At 36.0% G+C, this 24,004-nt stretch overlaps 1 protein-coding gene across 18 annotated transcripts in view; it reads left to right on the plus strand.

Annotated features, from left to right (window-relative positions):
* The window catches only part of NAV3 (neuron navigator 3), a 275,094-nt gene that overhangs the window by 82,527 nt on the left and 168,563 nt on the right, over window positions 1-24,004 (plus strand). For all 18 annotated transcript variants that reach the window (XM_038172953.2, XM_038172943.2, XM_072035141.1 and 15 more), the window contains exon 3: window positions 100-152. In XM_038172953.2, coding sequence (XP_038028881.2) covers window positions 100-152 — 53 coding nt within the window. The remainder of the gene's footprint in view (window positions 1-99; window positions 153-24,004) is intronic.

Consider the following 24,004-nt stretch of genomic DNA (forward strand, 5'->3'; position numbering starts at 1 on the left):
GTGTGTGTGTGCTTTTTGTTTTGTTTTGTTTTGCTGGGGGGTGGAGAAGAAAGTTTTATCTCCTGGTTTACTTCTTTCTCACCTCACTGTTTTGTTTAGCAAATGAGAAGGTTGAAGATATCAATGGCTGTCCCCGGAGCCAGTCTCAAATGGTAAGAAAAAAATACATTTTTAGTTTGTGTTGGCACTTCTACAGTTTTCTAAAATGCTTTTTAAAGATTTACTTAAGCTGTGCATATTCTGTCCCATATTTAACATACAGTCCTAATTCTTACATACTATTCCTGGAACTTGTTTTTCACACATATACTTTGTGTTTGTATCTTCATTTTTGTGTTAGCTAACTTTGGGAACTGAGGTAACTCAGCAGCAAAACTTCATGAGTACTAATTAATCCAGAACTGCTTTAGTGAACCTGTTCTTCTCCTGATTATCCAGATAATTTCATTTAACTTCATTTTTAAGGGCAATAAATCCAAGAACAAATTTCTGAGTGGAGTCTTTGTGTCTGGAAAACTGGTTTGATGAACAAGACTTGCCAAATTATTTCTGAATATAAATAGCCTTTTGGATTGTCCACTGTAAAGTCCAGTTAGATGCACTGACTCCAAGACTTTCAGAAATAGCACTTTAGTCATATAGCTTTCTGAGATATAGCTGGCAGCTGCTTAAAGACATTTTAATATGCTCAGGCAACAAGCATTTTGTGACTGTGATTCATATGGAGTCTGATTAATCTTGTGCTGTGTTTATGGTTAGTAAACTACATTTAATAAGATAAATCCTCATTGGAAGGCTGTAGAACTGGCAGGTACAAAATCTGAGCATCAGTAACATCACCATGCATTTACTGAATCATTTACAATTACAACATTCTCCCCCATGCTGTGGACTTTGCCTGTCTGTTCACATCCAAATGCTATATGAATAAGGTGTGCTTATGAATATAGTGTAGCTGGCAAGGATTTCAGAGTATCATGGTTTGGAGGAGTTTGCATAATAGCAAACTGCTGAAGGTTGGCTTAAAAGTGGGAATGGAATACAAAAATGTTGCATTTATTCAGTGTGTTTTTAAAAAGTGGAAGGTATTTGCAGTGTTTTCTGCAAAGCTGTGAAAGGAAAAAAATAGAATTCCAGCAAAATGCATTTTTTTTTTTTTTTTTTCCCATTCTTACTTTTTATAGAATGTGGAGGTTTAGAATAAGTTTCTTTTCTTGCTTTTGGGCTTTTTGAAAGTCCACAGTAAGAATATAGGCAATTTCCTTAATAATAGTTATTATTTTAATTACTCATATTACAGCAGCACCTAGTGGCCCTGGCTGAGAACTTTGGGAACACCAGTGTGGAACTCTAATATTACACACACAGATGGAGAGATAATCACTCCTTACTCTAATCACATTAAAACCTGCCATTCCAGACAGACAAGACAAACAAGAAGAGACAAAAGCACAGAAAAGTGATATTATTTCCCCAGGTTATGTAACTGGTTAGTGACCATCTAGGATTGCTGAGGGACCCACCACTCTGATATCTATCTAACTTCATTTCCATGAGACAAAGCCAAGCTACAGGGAGAAATATTCTCTCAATAATAGTTTGCACAATGTTTGCATCTAAAAAAATAAAAAAATAAAATAAAAATAAATTAAAAAAAAAAGGGTCTTCCTTCCTCATTGACCAGAAAATCTTTACATGGCATATGGGATTCTTGATTCTATCTCTATCTCTAGTGCAGTATAGGGAAACGTGGTTGCTGCAATAGTACCTGAGTACCTGCAGGGTTCTCTTTGGTCTGTATTCTGCCTCCTGCAAGCAGAACTCTGAACTCAGCCAGACCACAGAATATGTCTCAGGTGCTCTGCCTCTCAAATGGGGTGCTTTGAACACTCCTGTACACCATCATGCATCAGTACTCGCACAGTGCTAAAGCATCAGTTCAACTACTAGAAATAGTAATTTCTAGTAATTCAGTCACTTTCTTTTTTTACCTCTACAGTCAGATCAGATTATTTTCTTGCCTTTTGAAATACCAATTTTATCCCGCTGATTTTTTTAACTGTGATAGGAAAGTTAAAGTGTACTAGAGTACACTTTAAAGTAGTTAAAGGAGCTCAAATTTGTCAGCTTTCTTCCAAAATCTCTCAGAGACCCCAGGTATTGTCTGCTCTTCATTTGTCTCATTTGGATTGTGAACTGATGTGGCCTATCAGAAAGCAATATTTTATCACGTTTTCAGGTAATTCCCATGGCAGTTCTCAATTTTGTTAGCCTATTAGACAATGATAAACCAAATCTCTTCTTGTAGCAGTGGACTCCTGCATATTTGTAATATTCAGAAAAAAAAAAAATAAAAAAAATAAAAAAAAGTAACTGTTCAAAGCTAGTTTACATATCTGAAATAGGCCAATATGTAATAATGTGCCCTATTGGGATTTTTCAGAACATCAGCCATCAAATCAGCAGTAATCAAGCTATTCCTATAAACATGCTATCCACTCATTCAGTGCTATGATACTCCTGAAAGTATGTTAGCCATTCATTCATTTGTATTCCTATGCATATTAGCTATTCACCCACTGCCTTCATTTCAACCTTTTTAGCTTATAAACCTCAAGAATCCTACCACCCTTCTCTTTCACATATGTTTTCATGATCCTTGCTCTCATAACTTGCAATTAAGAAGAAATGTTTTCTGTATTCATTTGCTATTTGATACCCTTCCCAGGAGGTGATGTCTAAGACATTTTATTAGCTTAAGTTAGAGAACACTGACATGGATTGTCTGCTGCTGGGAATACTTGATATGCTCTGTAGATGATACCAATATCAATTCATAATTAATCATTACCAATATTCCCAAGTTCTGTTTCACTCACCATTTGGATTTCCTCTTGCCATTAGCTTCATCTTTCGAAAGATTTTTGAAATATCTCAGTTCAGCGGTTAGCAAAATTCATAAACATATTTTCATGTTTATTTTTAAAATGTTTTAAATGTTTCTCTTTTAGTTTTCTTCTAGTTAAGTCTGTTGTAATGTCTTGCACTCTGCTCTCATATTGGCAGTGATACAGAAAAAAATTGTAGACCAGTTGAACCAGCTCCACAGGTCCAAGTTCATAAAAATTAAAACTTGTAAACTTCAGCAGCATCCAGTTTTTATATAGTTAGCTTTACCAGAATCCTCATGGCTGTCATTAACTTGTGAGATTTGAGATTTGCTTCTCTGCTGGATAAATCTGCTGTGGTAAAATGATTTTGGTATTTACTATTAAGGGTTAAAATAAAAATAAGGATTTAGAAGTCTGTTTATTAGAATATACATATACAAGCTTTTTGAGATTTTTTTTCTTCACAACTATCTCATTCAAGGAGGAATATGTCACTCGAGACTTTTTTTTTTTTTTTCAAATCTCTTTCCTTCAATGGAAAAAATGATGCCACATTAATCTTTTCGGAAGTCTATCAGTTAATGAAACCTAGATTTTTTTTTTTTTCTTTTAAAAGAAAACAAAAGTCTTTCAATGATTTACATTTTGATGAAATAAAATTATAGTTCCTTTCTGCTTGTTTATAATCAATTTGTTTCTTTAATTTCTGTTGAAAATCCTGCCATCATTAGAAAAAACAGGAGAGTATTTTGGATAGAAAATACATTGTAAAGCTTTTCTATAATGGTTCAAAAAGATAGAATTCATATATATTTCTTCTGAACATATTAAAAAATGTACTGAAAGATCTCCAGTGTTTTTTCTCTAAACAGATCATATCAAAGATGTTTCAAGAATATGAAATATCATTTGTAATACATTTTAGGAAAAATGCAAGAGAATTAAAGTGTTGGACTGAAAATCTTTTTGTGGTGACAGTACTGTCCCTTGACAATTTTGAAAAACTAACATTGAATATTGCTGTTCTTTCTTCATGCAGTCTGTGGTGCTTTCAGCTGCACAAATAGTAAAATAAAGTGAAAGTTACAAAAAATTTTGAACATATATATTTTTTTTCACATTGATTTTTTCTTAAGATTGATGTTGTTTTACTATCATTTTTTCTTCCTTGGAATTAGCTCTTACTAATTCCCATGGGAACTGTGTTCCAGTACACATCTATGTAAAAAAGCATTCTTAATTGTATTTGGTAACAGGGCTTTTCTAATATATATTGAAGGGCAGGAAAGACCCTTTTTATGAAAAGACTCCTAACATAGGAGACTTTAATGCATTTAATGAAGACTATTTTTTTTCATTTTGTCAATCTTATCTTTGGCACTGTTTCCTACCAGATTGTAAAACCATGCTTCAAAGATAATTTTTACAGTTTGGGATACACACATGCTGCAGTCCAACAGAGGGAGTTGTGTTCAATGAAAATACAGGTCTTGCTTACCACATCCTGGATATCAGAGTGTTAGAAAAGGTGTTAGAGTTGTAGCACATTGCCAAGTGGATATGAACTTTTAGTAAAAATCTGTAGTTATCAGAGCTGACACTTTCTTTGGGGAAGTAGTAATGTATTTGATACAAATGGGAATCAATGGGACCATGTGCCTCACAAGTAAGATTGTTTCTACAGTATTGTATTTCATTTCATTAACAATACCTTATAAGAGATGTTAATAAATTGAAAATGCTTCAGTAAAATGCTACAAGAATATATGTAAAAATTGTGTAGTTTAGCAGGAAGGTGGTGGGAGTTCCCTGCTTAAGCAGGGAACATCTTTGTGATAGAGAGAACTTTCTGTAACATAAAAAGTGTATGAAGTCTGAACCTGAAGTAGGACAAAGTGAACATGTCTATACAGGTAAATGTTGTTTGGTGATGTATTGGGTGCTTCCTAGTGTTTCTGCAGTCCCACAACTTCTATCCCTCTCATGCCAGCCACCAACTCCACCCCTCCAGCTCCTTTTTTGCTCACATGCTTAGGTTTTCCACCAGAGGAAGCCAAGGTTACAGGTTGATGAGGTGCTCGCAAATCACTTCTTAGCAGAGTCAGAGTGTGAACAGGATGAATAGGAACTGCTAAATTGATGAACAGGAAACTGGAACTGCTAAATGTGCCACAAAGTATACCTGCCCTACAGTATGTACACTTTCCTTAGTATTCTTACGTATCCTGCTGTCACACTTCCTCAGACAGGGATGTGCTGCGCAGACACTGCTGAGCAGCATCCCTCAGTATCCAGGAATGTTAATATACAAGGAGGAGAATATTGTTATTAGCATATTATGTCTAAAAATTGTTTGTAAAGCATAGCACTGTTTGGTATAAAAGAAGTGTGGTATGTTCTAAGGCCCATGGAATTTTATATGAGATTGTGTGGGTTTTGTTATGTGGAGCTCTATGAGGACTGGGAAGCTTGGAAATGTCATCCCTATTTTCACTGTCAAGTGGGCCCACATGTGAGCTCTTCCTCTCTGCTCAGTGCTGAATGCTGCAAGAATCTTCTGGCTTTACTAAGCAGTTTTTGGCAAGATTGGCCGTACAGGCTCAAGATGTATGACCCAAGATATTCATTCTATGCTTTCTAGCAGATCCAGGTGAGCGTTCCACACAAGTGTAACACATACAAATATATACTGAAAGTTGGCTGTGTGTAGAAATTGTTTCATTACTAATGGAAGTTCAGTATGACTTTTAAAAAGTAATCCCAGCTCCTTTATTGTGTGGGCCAGTTTCTTCCCCCAGTGATCTCCTTTTTTAAAAATTCTGACTGTTGCCCCATGACTATCAGTGCATCTTCACAGATTTCATGACTGGCTGCTGTAAAAGTCTTCTGAAAATACAAAGGAATGAGAGACTCAAGTTTTGTGTTTTCCAGATTTGGTGTGCTTAAATGAACAGAACACAAGTTAGTAATCTATTTCCCGTGTTTCTGCAGTGCCTGCTTGTGCACTTAGTTTTCAGAAATGAAATGAATAGCCTGAAGTGTGTTAATCAGAGTGTATATACCTCCAAGTGATCGGGTCTAAAAAAAGTAAACACATTTCCATGCTAAAAAAAAAAAAAAAAAAAAAAAAAAAGAGGAGAGTAACATTTTCCTTTCAGATTTTCAGTAATTTGTTTCCATTGGTTCAAATGGCACTTCTGTGAGATGGAACTGGGGGCCAGAGAGGCCAAGGATCACTCATAAGTTGTTTCTTGGAGAAGCCCATAAAATCCATTAACAACTTTTCATCAAGAATGAAAATCGAGGAAAAACAAGGAATAACTGAGTTATTGTGAGTAAAAACAGCTTTTAAAAATACAGACTATAATTCACCTCCCCCAAAGATCTGTGCTTGTAAGTGACTCATGATGTGCAAAAAGGAAAAGGGATGAATAGTACAATGAAAAATCTTTCAAACTGTTACTCAGGATAATGAAATCTAAATCTAGTGGTGAAGTTGCAAAAGGATCTTGCAATTCAGAATAAAAAGGTGTGATGAACTTCTATTCTTCTTTACCAGAGAGGTGTTAACAAATACACATAGAGTTTTCTCAGTAATGAGCTGATGGCTCTTTTACTGGGAAATTCAGTTTGCATAAGAGAAAGGACAAGGCCTCAGCTGGTACAAATCTCTGTTAAAAATAAATAAATAAATAAATATAACCAAAAGGAATGGCACCTTGCAGTATTGTCAGGATGGTTTCAAAACCTTATTTCCCTATCCTCTGTGATAGGCAAAGGGAATCTGGGATTCAATAGAGTAGCTCTCAAAAAGGGTAGAAAACCAAGTACTTTCAGGTGATAAGTTCACAACATGTTGTCTAGGTAAGCAATCGCAGTAAAACTTGAGGGAACGAAACAAAAACAACTACAACAAAAATAAAAACAAATTAAAAATAAAAAAGAGTAATTAAATTCTGAACCCCTGCAAGAAGTTTCCTGTGTTTAAAGGTAGGAAAGCCCATATTTTAGCTGTGTTACATAGAAAAAATCTGTAAGATAAAATTATAGCTTGGGAAGGGGGAGGTGGGGCGATGCTTAAAGGAGAGCAAATAAAGAATATACAAAGGTGTTATGTAAACGACTGCATAGAAAAGATGAGAGGAATATTAAGAACTTGGCTCAGATAGGCAACTTGTTAGAAAGGTGACTTTAATTTGCATGAGATTATTCAGATCTGGAATAGAAGAAAAATAACATCAACAACAACAACAACAAACAATAATAATAATAATAATAATAATAAAGATTCTCCTTCCCGTGACACTATACGTGTATTCTAGATCACTCGCTATTTAGCATGACCACATTGGGAATATACATACTTTATTCATTTTGCCAGAGAAGTTTTCCAATGTACAATATCAAAAATAGCACCTAGGGGCCTCTACCTTTGCATACAGCCATGAAAAAGCTGGTTATCGTAATTTCTTCTCCATTTGATCAGCCTTCTGGGAACACCATTATATATATACTGTATATTATATTATATGCTGTATAACATTAGCATGGGAATTTCCTTTATCATCTTAGAATTCCCCTCTGCTCTGCAAGTCTTCTGAAATTTCTTGTCTCCTACTGAGTAGATGTATGTCTGTATAGTTATATAGCTTTTTCCTCATGGGATTCAAGAAATGAATGACAGAAGGAGTTGTTCATCTCATAGAGCTGTTGTAGTATCCCTACAGTTTGAGATAAATATAGTTCCCTAGGATGTTGAAAACCCTGGAAATGAGGATGTGCAGCCTTATTTCCAGCTGATTGAAAGCGACAGCCACAGCTCCAGGGATGTCTGCTAAGTTCAGAAGTTTATCACAGCTTGGAAGCCTGTAGTGGCAAACTGTCCCCATGTGTCATAGGAGGATTCCTTGTTCTCCCTGCATCTTTAACAAAACAAGCCTGTATTGTACAATGCCACAGTAATTAAGAATAGCTGTCACTTTTGCAGTGGTTCCCTAGCTACACCCTCTGCAACTAGGGAGCATAGCCATTTTGGTCTCCCTTGCACCATCTGATCTTTGAGGCATCTTTTGACTGGTAAAAATAATTTTAGCAAAGAGACAATAACGTCAGTGCTGGCTAAAGTATTAACAGTGTATGTGCTCCAGGTTCCATCTGAAACCATGTAGTTTACCCCTTCATCTTGACATATTTCATGAATCTGTCTCTTTTCCTCTGGTTTCATCTGTGTCTACAAGGATACTGGTGCTGGCTCCAACTGTCTTCACAGCACTTTATTCATTTTCTTCTCCTTAGTGAAGAATGGTCTGGAGTATTCCCTATATTGCCTATTTGCTTCGTGTAATATTGCTACCCTTCCTACTTTCACCTGTCAGGTGCACTATAAACGACCTGGCCACAAGATAAGCAGTGGTGTCCGTGTTACAACTGAAACTCTCTCATGACCTTCTGCCATCTTGGAGATCTGTTATGTCTCAAGCACACCTTGATCTGCATAATTAAAAGTCCTCATTTGATTTTTGTTCCAATTAATTATACCAGAGTTTGGACAATGAAATAGACCAAAGGGCTTTAGGTTGCTCTTGATAACTGCCCAAGTTGTCCATGCCTTCATGTGGCCTCAAGCTGGGGTGTTACCAAGAAGTGGAGGTGGGGAGGCTGGTGGTGGTGGTATGTGGACATTTTGCTTTCGGTATAGCTAAGCCTGTTCCTGCATGCAATTCTTCCCTGGTCTTTGTAAGCAGTGGTTGAAGTATCATGCTCCCCATTCCCTGGGAAGAATTTGTCATGGTAATGCACAGCTTATACATACTCTGGCGTCCCTCCTACCAAGGATTTACTTACCACTTAATTCTGCATTTCTGAATCTAGCTCTTGTGGTTTGGCAGAGTACAGCCTCATGCAATTCTTATTTTAGGATTGTGGGTAAAAAACCATTGGAGTCACATTGGTGGCAAATACTTCTCCCAGTCTCCTCTCTCTTACCTTATAACAGTGGCAGTTCTGGATTGAAGCAAACAAGACTGATCCATCATCTAAGCAGGTTCTAAACAGATACTTATCAAAGGAATGATGACATAATACATTTTCAGAGTTCCTATTTTCATAGAATCATAGAATCACAGAATGGTTAGGGTTGGAAGGGACCTAAAAGACCACCTAGTTCTAACCCGCTCTGCCATGGCCAGGGATGCCACCCACTAGATCAGGCTGCCCGGGGCCATGTCCAACCTGGTCTTGAATGTCTCCAGGGATGAGACATCCACAACTTTTCTGGACAACCTGTTCCAGTGCCTCTCAGCCCTCTCAGTGAAGAATTTCCTCCTAGCATGTAATCTAAATCTACCCTTTTTTAGTTTAAAACTGTTTACCCATATCCTATCACTATTTGCCCATTTAAAAATCCATCTATTTTATAAGCCTCTTTTAAGTACTGAAAGGCTGCTATGAGGTCTCCCCAGAGCCTTCTTTTATTCAGGCTGAACATCCCCAGCTCTCTCAACCTTATAGAAGTGGCGCTCCAGCCTTCTGATCAGCTTCATGGCCCTCCTCTGGTCCTGCTCTAACAGGTCTAAATCCTTCTTGTGCTGAGGGCCCCAGAACTGGATGCAGCACTCCAAGCAGGGCCTCACAAGGGCAGAAAACAGGGGGACAATCACCTCCCTCGACTTTCTGGCCACACCTTTTTTGATGCAGCCCAGAATGCAGTTGACCTTCTGGGCTGCAAGTGTGTACTGCTGGCTTGCGTCAAGTTTTTCCTCTACCAGAACCCCCAAGTCCTTCTCTGCAGTGCTGCTTTCAATGATTTCTTCTCCCAGTCTGTACTTATGTCTGGGATTGGCCAGATTCTGATAGTAGCTGATGAACATTTGCATGTGTTGATGCAAGTGTTGAAGACTGAACATTTCCTGGTGGTAGTTTCAAGTAGATGATTTTTAACTTAACTAGCAGTGCTTTCTGAGATTCTTCAATGGGTAGGTGGTGTGCATTAAATGTATATCCTCACTGGAGTTCCCAGGGAAGCACCAAAGACTGTTACAGCCAGAAGCATGCCTTAGCTGTCCTTCTGAAGACAGCTGGACAAGTCCTCTCATTTCAAAGACGTTCAGACTGTAAATCTCCTCTTTGAGAATCAACTGCATTCCCATCCCTTCCCCAGTGACTGGCCTCACTGATCCAGAGAAGAATTTCTTGGACACGTTTGCCACATCCCATCAATTGTAATGCTCTGTGCAGTGTGCAATGTACAAGATAGTTTCCAAGTGTGTACAATTTGTTTTCCATACAATGAGTGTTCAAACTGACTGTCCCATTTAAATCCCCAGTATTTCTTTGGTTGATGATAGGAATGTAGCCACTAAGATGCATTTCCATTTAGGAATACTGTCCAGGTTTATAGGTCCCTGAAGCTTATTTCTGCTGTCTGAGAACTTCTATGGCATACCATTCATACACCATTTTTGGGAGCTCAAAGTAGAAAGAAATGATTTTTAAGACTTCCACACTTGTATTCATGTCACCACCCAGAAATAACGGAGATGATATCAGGAACAAGCCAGGAACAAACTTTCCTCTCCTCTGTGCAGGGAATTGGCACTCTGCTAAACCAGCACAGTGAGCATCAAGTTATACCTCACTGCCTTTAATTTGCTTTTGTTGTTGTTCATTTGTTTTTGTTTTAAACATCAACAAACCCTTTTCTATGAACTTTTGTATGCCTTAGTGGAGGGTCAGGGCTTTTTTGTGTAATCCTGTATTGCTAACAGTAATGCATATAGGTATATCAACTGTCTAAATATACAAATAAACAATGCAAATTGAAAAATCAATTACAGTAAATAACCTCTCCTTCAGCAGTAGAAATTTAAGCTTATCTTATGCTTGCAGGTGCAATTACCTGGACATAAAGACTAGAGTACAAATAAAAATAAGAGCACTAAAAATAGAGCTCTGTGGCACCCCAAAAGAAAAATTAAAAAGTGATCCACCTGAGGGTCCATCTAAGGATACATTATAGGTACAGATATGAATGGTGGAAATCGAGGAAGAAGAGGGGAAAGAATTTCTGTAAGGGTAAGGTTAAAGGTGTTAATGTTAAAGATGACTGATATTCAAGGAGGAATGTGTTGGAAGTCTGGTTCCAAGTTTTGCTGAAAGGAGATTATTAATGGCATTAACATAGCTAATTTGAGTTAGATGAGAAGCAAATTCATTTAGCTCAGAACTGGCAGAAAGGGGAATTCAAACTGCTTTTGCAAATAGCTCTTTAAAAAAAAAAAAAAAAAAAGACCAAGAAGTTGAAAGTAAATATAGATGTGGTGAGAGCTGTGCACACAAGCAGTGTAACAGTTGACCTTGTTTGGGAGACCAAACATGCTTGTATTGTGAGGGAGAGAGGAAGATAAGGAAATGATGGTAGAAATTCTAGATCTAGTAGAGGATAAAGGATAGGAAGCTTAATCTATCTTGCCTAAGGATGTTACAGACATGGAAAGGAAGGGAGGAAGGGGAGGAGAAGGCTAAACCAAATCATCACTTTTGTAATATGATTTGATTCTGGTTTGGCTTTTTATTAGACCTCTTTATTCTGCACTGAAACAAACAGTTCTCTCTACATCCAGAGAAGATCTGAGAACATTAAAAGAACCACAGGATTGATGACAACCTCTCTTCACAAAACAGCTCAGAGTTACTCACTCACATCAGTCAATGAGCTGCATATTCCTCTGAGTCGCTCACATTTGACTGTCTGAAGTCATAAAAGAAAATGCCACGGGAACACATCCTGGATATTATTTTACTGTGCTGGAAGAAGTACATTATTCATTAAAAGAAACAAAAAAAAAAATCATATGCAGGCATGTCTTCTTGTTTATGCTTAGAAATTCCCTGTCTTATTAATGCATGGAGTCACATGGTGTCTAGATGTTAATGTAATAATCAGGTCATAAGACGTAGTTATATTGTGATGGTATCAGTCTCCATTAAAACTAACAAAAATTTAGACTAAGTTAGGGATGCTTGGTTAGGGCCAAGATTAAGTTTATGTACAATTTGCTTTTGCAGACAAAGACTGTTGAGAACAGAGAGATCTTTTCATTCCTATCTATGATCCTATGTAGATCTATCTGCGCTCATTTCTTCTCCCAGCCCCTCAGCTATGCTTGTCAGGAATATAATTTTATCAGAGAATCATTGTGTTAAACTGTATCAGGAAGATAAAACAGTGGAGTAATTTATGCCTGAAGAATAGTGGCTGACACACATTGAAGTATTTATTGTTTGAAGAGATGCAGTTGACAATTTTGTCATTTTCTCCCATTTGTAGTTATCTTACTCCCCTCTTCAATCTCTTCCCCTCAAAAATGTCATGTGAACATTACCTGAAGTATCATAATTGATCAAATATATACTTGTGATACAGATGCTTAGACAAAGAGATGTCCGTTAATAGAAATTAACTGGAAAATTTTAACACAAACATCTATTTCAAATACATACACACTAATTGACTATGACATGCATTTTAGAAAGCACCTGTTGGTTATATTTGTCAATACATTTTTCCCAGGATAGCAGCAGCAGGATTACAGTAAATATGTGTGCTTCATGACGGTGTATTTTTATCATCTTCTATAGGGAGATTATGTTATAAATACTAGGAATGTCTAGAATGTTTACTGGATTTAAAAATAGAGAAGAAAGTGCATAATGTTTAGCTGAACAGCAAAAATACATATTTAATCTTTACAAGAAAATAAACAGTCTCTGAAGTGGTTTTCTTCTACAGTGTATCCAAACAAGACTTTTTGGTAATTTTGAGATTTTGTCAGCTTTCTAGATTTTTATCAAATGTCTGGTTATTTTGGAAATGTGGCAAAGTGCCAGTTCTGTTATGGTTATAATTGAGGACTTCCTTCTATTTAAAGATTTTCTAACCACTCCCTTTACATTACTTCTGCTTAATAATTTTTTGTGTTGTATGTTTTTTAGGAAAGGTTATTTTTCAATGTCTGTGAAGCCTTGAACTTCATCAGAGGTAGACTTTTTACATTAGAAAGTATTATTAACTATGAAGAAGAGTCTCAAGATCTCTCATTCATTTTTTTCATCCAAAGATAATTTGCCACTGCCTATCATGGAATCACAGAATGGTTGAGGTTGGCAGGGCCCTCTGGAGCCCATCTGGTCCAAGCTTCTTGCTCAAGCAGGGACACCTGGAGCAAGCTGCCCAGGACCATATCCAGATAGTATCGGTGGTGCAGTCTGCAGTCATGCAAAACTCTCAAGAAACTATGTGGGTGCATGTTTTGGCATGTAGTGCACACACATGGTCCATAGGAAGTACCTTGTGTAATTCTGATAAAGCTCTTTAATTCAATATGAGCTTATTGAAAGGCATTTACGCCTTTCTTGCTCTCCCTGCCTGTCACTGGTGAGTGGAAGATTGTGGGAGCTTTGACATTCTGTGAGTTTTATATTTTCTGGACATCTGTGGGAGTCTAAGATGGCCATTCTTCTCTAGAGTTGCCAGAGCTACTTTCTCTGCTCCTAGGGTGAATCCAGACTGAATTTAGAAAAGAGGTACTGAACACAGTTTTGAGATTTAAACATCAAGACCCAGAAATAATACATGAAGGCACACAGCAAGTATGAATATCGTTATCATTTATTCAATTGGACTGGGAAATCCAACCAATAGAAAGATTTTTTAATGGAGTTATAGGAACTGCACAACTGTCCATAAAATGCTGTTGGTGATGTAATGTGTAAAAAAAAATAAGTGGACCAGAAAGCAAGTTGTGGCTTCCATTTTAATGGAATTTAATGGAATTTTATTTTTTTAGGGATTTTAACTAGCACTGTTTCGGTGGAAGAGTTTGAATTGTGAATTTGGTTGTGGGAGGGGAGGTAGAAAGCACACTCACCTTCTCACGTGCTTAAAATTACAGTAAAAGCTATCCAAAAATAGTCATGCTTTTGGAATTATTGTGTATTATATCATGCCTAGACAACCATGCTGAATCATCTTGTTGAAGCTACACATATCCAATATTTCAAAGCTTGACACTATAGCAGTAAGGCTGCAAGAAAGGAGGGTAAATAAAGTACCGCAGAATGTCTTAGTGAGATAGTGTGTTCATTACAAATCAACATGATAATAAAAACAACACTGTCTTTCAGTTGTACAAAAAAGCTTGACAACATCCTCCTGATCTTCTGCTGGAGAATAAAACACCAAAAACTTGATGCCAGATAAAGTTTTTTTGGTAATATTGCATTACATCCAGAATATAATATGATTACTACGTTAGAAATTTAGGGGAAAGAACAGAAAGAAGTTGGATAATAAAACTAATATGACAGTCCGGATGTATTTTCTCACTCTGCTCTTGAACTTTCCTTGAACAGGAGCTGCCTACATCTACTGTACCTAACTGCCAGTCTGTTTCATGGAAAGAAAGCCCACTCTGCTTGATTTTATGATGTCTTTTACAGACTCACCATTTTGGAACACCTTGACCTTTATGCACACTAACCATCTAACCATGCCATCTAACTTTGCTTTTTTGTTAGGCAGCAATTATACCCTCAGAGTACGTTATTCTTTGAACTCTGTTGCAAATCCTGTCCACCTAAAGTCTTTTCCCAATGCCTTATTGCTGGCACATGGGAATGAACATGAACTGCTGCATCAGAGCTGTAGTCCATCAGGGGTCAATGTTCCCTTTCTGACAGTGCCAATGTGAGAAATATTTTAGGGAGAACAAGTGACCTTGACAAATCTGTTTGGTCCATTCCCATCCTCTTTCCCCAGAATCTTTGCTAATTGTATTATGGAGATTAGAAGCAGGAGATTCTCTGCTTGCTTTTTCAGTATGCATTTTTTGCACTATTGTGATCACTATTTATTCCATGAAGTGAAGCATGCTGGATTTCTCAGAAATAGAAATAAATAAATAAATAAATAAATAAATAAATAAATAAATATAAATAAATAAGTTTTTTTCTCCTATAGTTGTGAACACAGCCATGGGACTAGATGCAGAGTAGGTATATTTCTTTCATTAACTGCACTCAGTGCTCTGTCAACCCACTTTACCCAGTCCCTGATTGTCAGGAGCCTATGGATGTGACCAGTCTGGAATGGCTTGAAATACCATCAGGAAGGTGAATCTCCGTGTTTGGTGAACTTGACTTACGCTAATTCTGAATACAAACTCTATTACAGTATTACAGCTCATGACTCTCTTACAGGCAATACTGGTAAGGTATACAAAGGTAAATTGGCTTTAGTAATTGGCTTAAGTTGGCTAGAAGTAGAACAGGCTGCTCACAAAGGCTGCTTATTTCAGCAGCATTAACAAATCCCTTTTCATGTAAAGGCTCCTGATCAGCTTAATTAAAATATTAACAAAATCTTTTGTGTGTGTGTGTGTGTGTGTGTAACTTCTCTGTTTAAATCCACTGTGACCGGAACCTTAATACACAAATCATTAGAATACAGTACAACCAGTTTTGTTTCAGTATAAATAAATAGCATAAGTACAGTAATCTATTTGGCAGCTTTCTGATGTGCAGTAATTATTTAAAACACAGTCTGAGGAATCTGCTGACCATATGATCAACAGATGATCATATGTCATAAGTCAGAGCTATACTTGTTTTAAGTTGAACTTATTTTAAGTTGGCTGTGTATCCAGATATGAATTAGTCCATGCAGTGTTCAGTTTCAGTCAGTCCAAAATACATTTTTTGTTAGGACTTGATTGTATTCAACCTCACAAACTGATCACAAATCACTTCTGCTTTTTGAAGAGCTGATATCAATTTAGATTATATGTTTACATATGCAGGTCTTAGCAGTTCTTTCTGGTGGTATCCTGACCAGAACCAAACCTGTAAAGTCCAAAAAGTTGAATCTGAGAGGTCTTCCTGAAGTATAAATGTGCTTCTATTTTAGCTTCTAGCTTTTGGCTGTCTTTAATTCTATAATAATTAGAATAGGCTTTGTTTAGGCTTGTATTGTTGGCTGATTGGAACCTTGTTTGAATTATTCATACCTCTTGATTTATCTGAGTTTATTTGGAATTACAATGGGAGCGTACGGATGGCATTTTCCTCTAGGGAGAAAAATACCACAAGAATTTTCTTTGTCCCAGGGTTTCCACACTTGAGTGCTGAGACCTATTTGCATGTGAAATAAATAATAGCTCATGAAGTTAAACAGCAACAGTTCTATGTATTCTAAATGCACACATAGTCAGCTCACCAACATCCCAGTCTTGTGAGCTCTTTGGTCTGTCATTCACAGACTTTTTCAGTAATTCTTCCCAATAATGACTTTAAATTGGGTTTTTGTATAAGCTTTCAGTTTATAGACAGATCAGCAGCAACAGCCCACAGCAAACGTATGTGCCAGGGTGTCTTCACTGTTCTTGTGTATGTAAGGCTTCCATTTGAATTTCTTAGCATAGTTTTGAAAGATTTATATTGTTACATTGTATAAATTAACTTATTAGAAGATATGTGGCTCCTCCAAAGCTCAGTAAATGCTTGTTTTTCAAATAATATTGTCTGCATTTTGGAACTTGCAAACACTTGGATAACTATTTAAAACACTGCTTCCTCCTACACTTGACACTTCATTGGCTACAACTGGAAGTGAAAGGACAAACAAAGTGTCTGTTCAGACCTCATTTTACAGGGTCAAGCACTGCTGGTGTTTGTATTATAACATTTCGCTAAGAATGCAAGAAAAATCTTGGTCCTGTTGAAGGTAAGAGCAGATATCCCATTGCCTTTTGTGGATCCAGGTGCTTTTATTTTCCTTGACTGAGCATCTAGACAAAAGATCTTGTGAAGAGTTAGGAAAATGCTTCTGTTTGGTTTGGTCATATACTGAATCATATAGTATATAGCTAAGTAGGCTGCTTATGAGCATAATATTAAAATATATTCAGTCCCAATACTTCTTTGTATATCATTCTAAGTATGGTATAAAATATGATGTGCAGGTGTACTAGCCAAAGTGAACGCCTGAATCCTTCATATGCTTTTTTTTTTTAATTATTATTATTTTTTTAACACTAGGAAGCATAGAGATAAAACCGCATAGTTTTTATTGATTTCTGATTTAATTCTAATAGTTTTAATAACCTGTGACAAAAATTCATCTTTGATTTTGTTTCTTTTGAGTTTTATTTTCCATAAGGTTTAGATCAATTTGAGTCAGTAAAATGAAGACTAAACATAAAGGAAAATCAGTGACTTATGTTATGTTCTCACATGCATGTAATTTCCCAAGGACTTGAAGTTCCAGCAGTAAGACTATATAACTTCAGATTTGCACTTTTAGAGTTTGTTAATAACAAGTATTTTTATCACTTTTATTCTGATGAGATCAATCTTCTATAAATATTTTTCAGGGTAATATGCAAAATATATCTAATTAAGAAAAACGTGAGAATGTTTATAAAATCAAAAGGCCAGGAGGATAGAAAATTTGTGCCTTTCCCACACGTGCTGTAGCATTATGGCTTCTGCTGTACTCAAGATTGAGGTGTAGTCTGAAAGCATAAAGTGCATCAGGATGGACCCCATTTGCAAAATTCAAGAGATGCATTGAAATATCCCATAGTTTATCTGTTTACTTATCTTTTAAAGAATTCATCCTGTCATTGGTTGTAATTACCCTTACTTCTAAAAGCTTTTTTTTTTTTTTTTTTGATGAGCTAAATGAAGTTGCTATATACTAAATTGTTCAGAAGGAGAGAACTGGAATGCTTTCAAAGGTTTAATTAAATCTGGTAAATGAGTGCTCTGTTGTAGACTCTCTTTTGACCTAATGGAGAGAAACTACTCTTTTTAAAGAAGTGTGCATTTTCATGTTGCCCTCTAATTTTCTGAAGCTGCCACACTCCATAAATATTTAGACATTGGTACCTTGCTGACTCAGAAGCATTGCATAACTAAAAAAAAAGGATGGTAGACAGACTCACTAGAGTGATGCATTGCTTTAAAAACCACTGTTTAAACAGAGTCCCTTTTATTGCTACCTTAAAAAAAAAAAAAGTCCTCCAGGGGTAGCATTTATCTTCAATTTTGTGTTCTTAGTGCATGTGTAGGGGTCTTTCACAGTGTTCATGGACTGTGGAGATGAAAGCACTAAAGGAGGGAGCTACTTTGAGACTTTAGAAAAGATTTTTTTGCCTAGTCTTTTATTTTGATCCAGGTTGTCGCAGAATCATGTTTTAGTTCTCTAAGAATTTCACGCAAGATGCTGAAATACTTTAATGGTTTTCTGAATCCAGAGCCAGGAGTTTATTCAGGGCCGAGTCCAGCACTGTATTCCAATCAAAAAATCAACACTTTCTTCTAAAAAATTCTGTAATAGCTTCCTATAATCACGTTAGAAATGATCATTGTTGTATTTTGTGCTTTACAATGTCTGCTCTAGAGACTGTTGTAGAGCAAATGTAAGATAACACATAGAAAGAAGAATGGGTAAGAAAAGATGAGAAAAGCAAGAATGCACCACTGGAGATAAGCAGAGTAAAAGTCTGTATTCTCTTAAGTGTTTTTTGGGGGTCTCTAAGTTTTTGTTTGTTTTAATGTGAGGATGTCAAGATGATGTTCATAATCATCTGTTTGGCTATCCTAAAATTATGATTAGAATTTAAACTTTTATTAAGAGTAACTGAATTGTTCATTGACTTTGTTCTTTGTTGGCATATACAAATACATACAATACACACACACACCCCAAAAAAATTGCATTTGACATTACAGAGACTCTCTCTCCTTCGCTCCAAGTTTTCCAAGGACCAGATTAGGGACAAGGTAAAATACCTGCCACACCAGCTGTCACTTTCATGTTCCTGACAGGATTGACAATAGTATGTGCCAAAAAGAATCTGTTTCCCACTGCTGCATTTTCTTAAAATCAATACACACCCCAGCTCATGCTCTAACCTTAATAGTGACCTCATACATTCTTTTATCAGCATGTCAGTACATATGTATGTTGAATTTTCCAAGTATTTGGGAAGTTAACTTGCTTTACATTTCTGAATTTACTGTTCATATTTCATGTTTGGAGTGCATGCTGGAAGAATTTGGTGTGCGTGTTTCTTCATACTTGTTGGAAAAAGGAAGTGGAAGGTATTTCAGTTTTAAATAACACTATAATCCTTTTCTGAAAAACAAAACAAAACAAAACAAACAAGTAAAAAACCCCTAATAATTAAATAACTCCGGCATCATTTCCTAAAAATTTTTTTGCCTGGGAGGCCTTCTACATACCGATAGTTATTATCCTCCAAGGTAAAATTTCCCTCAAATGCCTCCAGTAAATCTTTTTTTAATTTGCATATATGGTCAATGCTGAGTTTGGAACAGTTTTTGGACTGCTGTTACATAGTTCACTGATACTTATTTTCATTAAATGATCCTTAGATTTTTGTACTGTAAGTAATTAGGAGTTTGTTAGAAAATTTAAGCTAAATCTGTGTGCGTGTCAGTGGATTTTGCTTAACACCCTGAAATGTATTATAATTTCCACAGAAAAATGGAATGTCCCTTGCATCTGGGTGAGGTAACCGGCCACGTACAACAGCAAGTCAGCAGAACACACTTAATATCTCCCAGCAGGACTACTAACACCTGTTTTACTAGGGTGGGTTTTCAAATTTACGCCACCCGGTGAAACTTGACATTGCCTTGCAGTACTGTTACAAAAAAAAAAAAATATTACAATAAGCTATCACGTTAAATGCTCATGGGAAATAAACAATCAGAAAAAGAATAATATAATTTTTTAGTCTCTTCTCTTCTTTGCATTTCTGCATATTTTGCTGTTGAGTTTGCTTATCTCACAATTTTCCCTTTCTTCAAGTTTCCCTCATTTCATTTGGCTTTACCCCCAATGTGAACCAAGAATTCATGGCAAATTTAATCAAGTCTGAGTAGTCATAGGTCAAGGTGACAGTGCCACATTCAGCCTGCCATACCAGCATCTTGCACAGAGACTACAAACATGAAACTAAAGAGGTTCCTAAGTAGGGTCAGTAGGTAAGTTTCCTGTTATTGCAGGCCACATTTATTTCCATCCCATTTCCATTTGGAAGTGTTTGGGTGTATTCTCTGCTCTTCAGACTGTCCCACACTGAGTAGTAGTAGTAGTAAAAACCGTCTTTTTCTTTACAGATAATAGTGCATGCAGTTTCTTTACAGGGAATCTTGATTAAAATGTAAGACTTTCAGATAGTCCTGCTCAAGAATCAAGAGCTTTTATTATGAACATATTAACACATAACTATGTTGATAAGCATGCCCAACTTTAAATGCAAAAGAGACAAGAAAGCAGATGGCTTGTATTCAGATGTACTAAACTAGTTTAACTTGTGCAATATCAAAAGAAACCAGTTTGCTTATGTATGCTTATACTATAGCTTATGCTATACTATGACTATAATACTTGTAAAATGAGACCATAGGAGTTTACTTCCCATTGGACCCTTTGAAAGTCTTAGACCCTATTTTTTAGTTCTAGTTCTTATAGAGATACATCTGAATAATAATAATAATAGCAACAACAACAATAATAATAATGTTTCTGTAACAAGACCCTCCCCTTTGGAACACATAGGAATCACCTATTCACATATTGTGGATAACATGACAGTGTAGTGAAAATCCTATACAAATTTTTCAAATACGATTTAATGACAACTTTTCTCAGAATACAGGTAAATCATCAACAGTGTCAAATTGAACATAATGAATGCATGGCACAGAAGGTTTTTTTTTTTAATTTTCTTTTTCTGAAGAGGTGAGAAGACCTTGAAGTGTGCTAAACATCTGTTTTCAAGTGAAGAACAAAAGAGAGTTCTCAATGCCAAATATTATTTCTGTGATCATTTAAGAATCACCCAGACTTCCAAACACTATTGGAAATGTGGCATTTAAAGAATAGATAGGCAGATGGATAAAGATATTGGACTGGGTAATCCATTTTGGCATACCAGTTTTAATCTAGGATGATGTGTTGGCTTCAGCAGAAACTCCTTGGAGTAAACTGGCTAGCAGGAATGTGTGTTTGGGCCCAAGTTGCACTGTGTGAATCAACAATGAACAGAAACTGAAATAAACTTGTCTTTCTCCATCTCTCACAACAGCTTTAGGTGTAGCAGGCTATTCAAAATCATAAATTTGGCCAAAAGTAGATATTCCAGGTAGTGGAGTTTTTTTTCTTTGTTTGTTTTGCTTTTTGTTGCTGCTGTTGTTGTTTGTTTATTTTTACTTTTTGCTTCTAATAAGTATATGTGAGAATGTACGTGACCTAGTCTCATACTGCTCCCCAATATGCAAGTGAGGGTGAGAGTTTAGGCCACGTACCTTGAAATATGTTTCCATTTCTTCCAAGTCATTCCATATAACTAAGTCTACATGGACAGTTTCATACTCTTCCTGGCTCCAAAATGTGCACAAGAAATGCTTTTATCCACACATGAACATGTCTCGGTTGCTTGCCTAAATCTTTGTTCTTTTTAGAATCCACAATTAAGACCAGAGCTAAAACTAAACCAGTAGCCAGAACTCTAAAGGTAGTATTTCTCTGTCCTTGTGTCCATGTGAAAGTCAGAAATACAGATAGGATCTGCTCTTCCATTTTTAATTTTATTCATTTTATACAGGCTATGTATTGTGAATATTTAGAGTCCAGGATGCTATCTTTAATTCCTGATTTGTGTTTTTATTTGGTTTTGATTCTACTACCACTACAGAACTTGAATGAGAATACATAATTTTCTGCTTTTTAATTCATTTAAATCCATTAACTTAACATTAACATTAAATCCATATCCTGCTCATCTTAGTGATGAACATCCATACAAAAGCGAAAGAGTGAAATACAGCTCTCAAATCAGGTTAATACTCTGGGGAAAATATTTAAGAATAAATCTTGCTGGCAACATGGATTTGAAGAATATCTCGTAGCATAGTTCTAATCCCAAAAGACATCTATTCAATATTAGTTAAATAAATAAATAAACAGCCATCACAAACATTGATGAAATTTTTACAAAGCAAATCTTTTACCAGGTTTTATTTGGGGCTTTGTGTTGTGGTTCAGAATGTCAAAACACATACAGAGCTATGGAAGATAGTGCAGAATGATGTGCTGACAGAAATTACAGTTTTACATTTGATTCCAAAATAATCAAGAGAAATTTAGAAGCATATATGTGTAGAGCGTGTTCTGTTCTTCAGGACTAATCCTGCCAGAACTAGACAAATCTCAACTCACATATACGTTTATATGTTCTCATAAACTATGCTGTCATAAAGTTAACAAGAAAAAAATTAGTCAAGCCAAGATATTTTTCAGAGCTTCTTACAAATACAGAAGAAGAACATACTGTATTAGTCATCATTACTTGTCTTCTGAGTAGCCCACAATTAAATTGATGCTTGGAAGTGAAGAAAGTGTTGTCTGCCAGACAAAAGAGATGAAAGCTAGTCTTGGTAACAGCAGAATAATTATTTTAAAAAATAGACATATTCTATATGTTGAGTCACTGGTGAGTACAATCCCACAAATGAGCTCTTCCTGTAAGTCTGCAGACTGCTGGGTATTAAGTACTACTGTTTATCTACATGCAAGTCCCACAGTCTGGTTTAGTGATTTATTTCAGTCAGTAAAAATTCAAAAAGCTACCAGTCAAAAGCAGATTACCCAAAAATACAGGATGTAATATGTTACAGTAGTTTTGCAATGTATCTTCTTTGTATGCCATATAATGTAATAATAGTGTTGCAGTTGTGATATTGCTGCTTATTTGTGCATAATTGTTTTAAATATAATCCCCTAAAATGTGGGTGTAGAAATATCTTGGGACTCACTATTTATGGTGTAAGTATTTCAGATGCATTTTTCACAAGGTTAAGTGTACGAACATTAAAAGGATTTGATTTACACAAGCAGCTTAATACTTTAAAAGCATAATTCAGTAGGCGTAATTTAAGAAGCATCAAATGATGTTATCTGATGATGCCTACAAATCTAAATTCCTAAATTATCATCCTCTTAGCTGAGTTTATTTGCACCAATGAAGCTGGAACTACATTTCAGAATAGGACAAATTATTTTTCAGTTTTGATAAGGAAATGGTTATATTATTAGAGATGATAGTTTTTGTTTACCTCTGACAGGCAGTCTCGTGTAATATTGATTAGCTTTCAACATTGTTATATGAATAGCTAGGTGGACAAATACCTACATGGCAATGAATCTGTATTATATCATTATTTATTTTTTCCATTTTTAGGTTTTAATATTTTTAATGTGGCAAATCTGTTACTCAACACACTACATTTCCTTCAGTCTTTTGAACCTTTAGTATAAACTAAGTGGTTTGAAACATAATATTTGTGAGTAACGGTGATGTGAGTTCAGCAGCAGTATGTTCGTAGCAATTAAGCAATACAAGCAATGTTCTTATCAATACAAGCAAATTTGATTCACTTTCTGTGTCTTGATATGTAAGATTTGGAATCTGTGTATCCTGATTTATGTACTGAAGCAAACTACATCTGCTACAACACTTTGTATTTCTTATGATACTATTCATGTTAATGGGAAATATCACCTCTGTTGTGAACTTGTGCTGTTTGAAAGTAAAATTCATTACAAAATTGTGGGCATATTTCATAAAAATTGTCTGGCATCTATATGAAGTATTACAAAGCAAAATCCTTAGTCCTTGATGTTTAAGCAGGTAGATTTCTATATATGCAGTGTTAGCACTTGGAAGAGTTTACCCCAGTGTATAATAATGCCACCACTAACTACTTAAATAAACATGGGCTTCAGGGATTCATACCACTCTTGATTGAAACAGTATTGAGGAGTAGAAACTGCTTGAAATCTCTTAGAGCTTTTGTAATTGAAAAATTACTCTCATCTGTTGGTAAGTTTGAATAAAAAGTGTTTGGGGCTGCTAGGGTTTGAGTTCAAAGAATAACTGTGGTTTGCCAAGGCAAGAAGTAGGTAATTAAAGCAATGTTTATAGACACACTGAAAGCTTCAAAATGGGACAACTTTAAGG

The sequence above is a fragment of the Anas platyrhynchos genome, chromosome 1, assembly GCF_047663525.1.
Source record: "Anas platyrhynchos isolate ZD024472 breed Pekin duck chromosome 1, IASCAAS_PekinDuck_T2T, whole genome shotgun sequence".
NCBI lineage: Eukaryota > Metazoa > Chordata > Aves > Anseriformes > Anatidae > Anas > Anas platyrhynchos.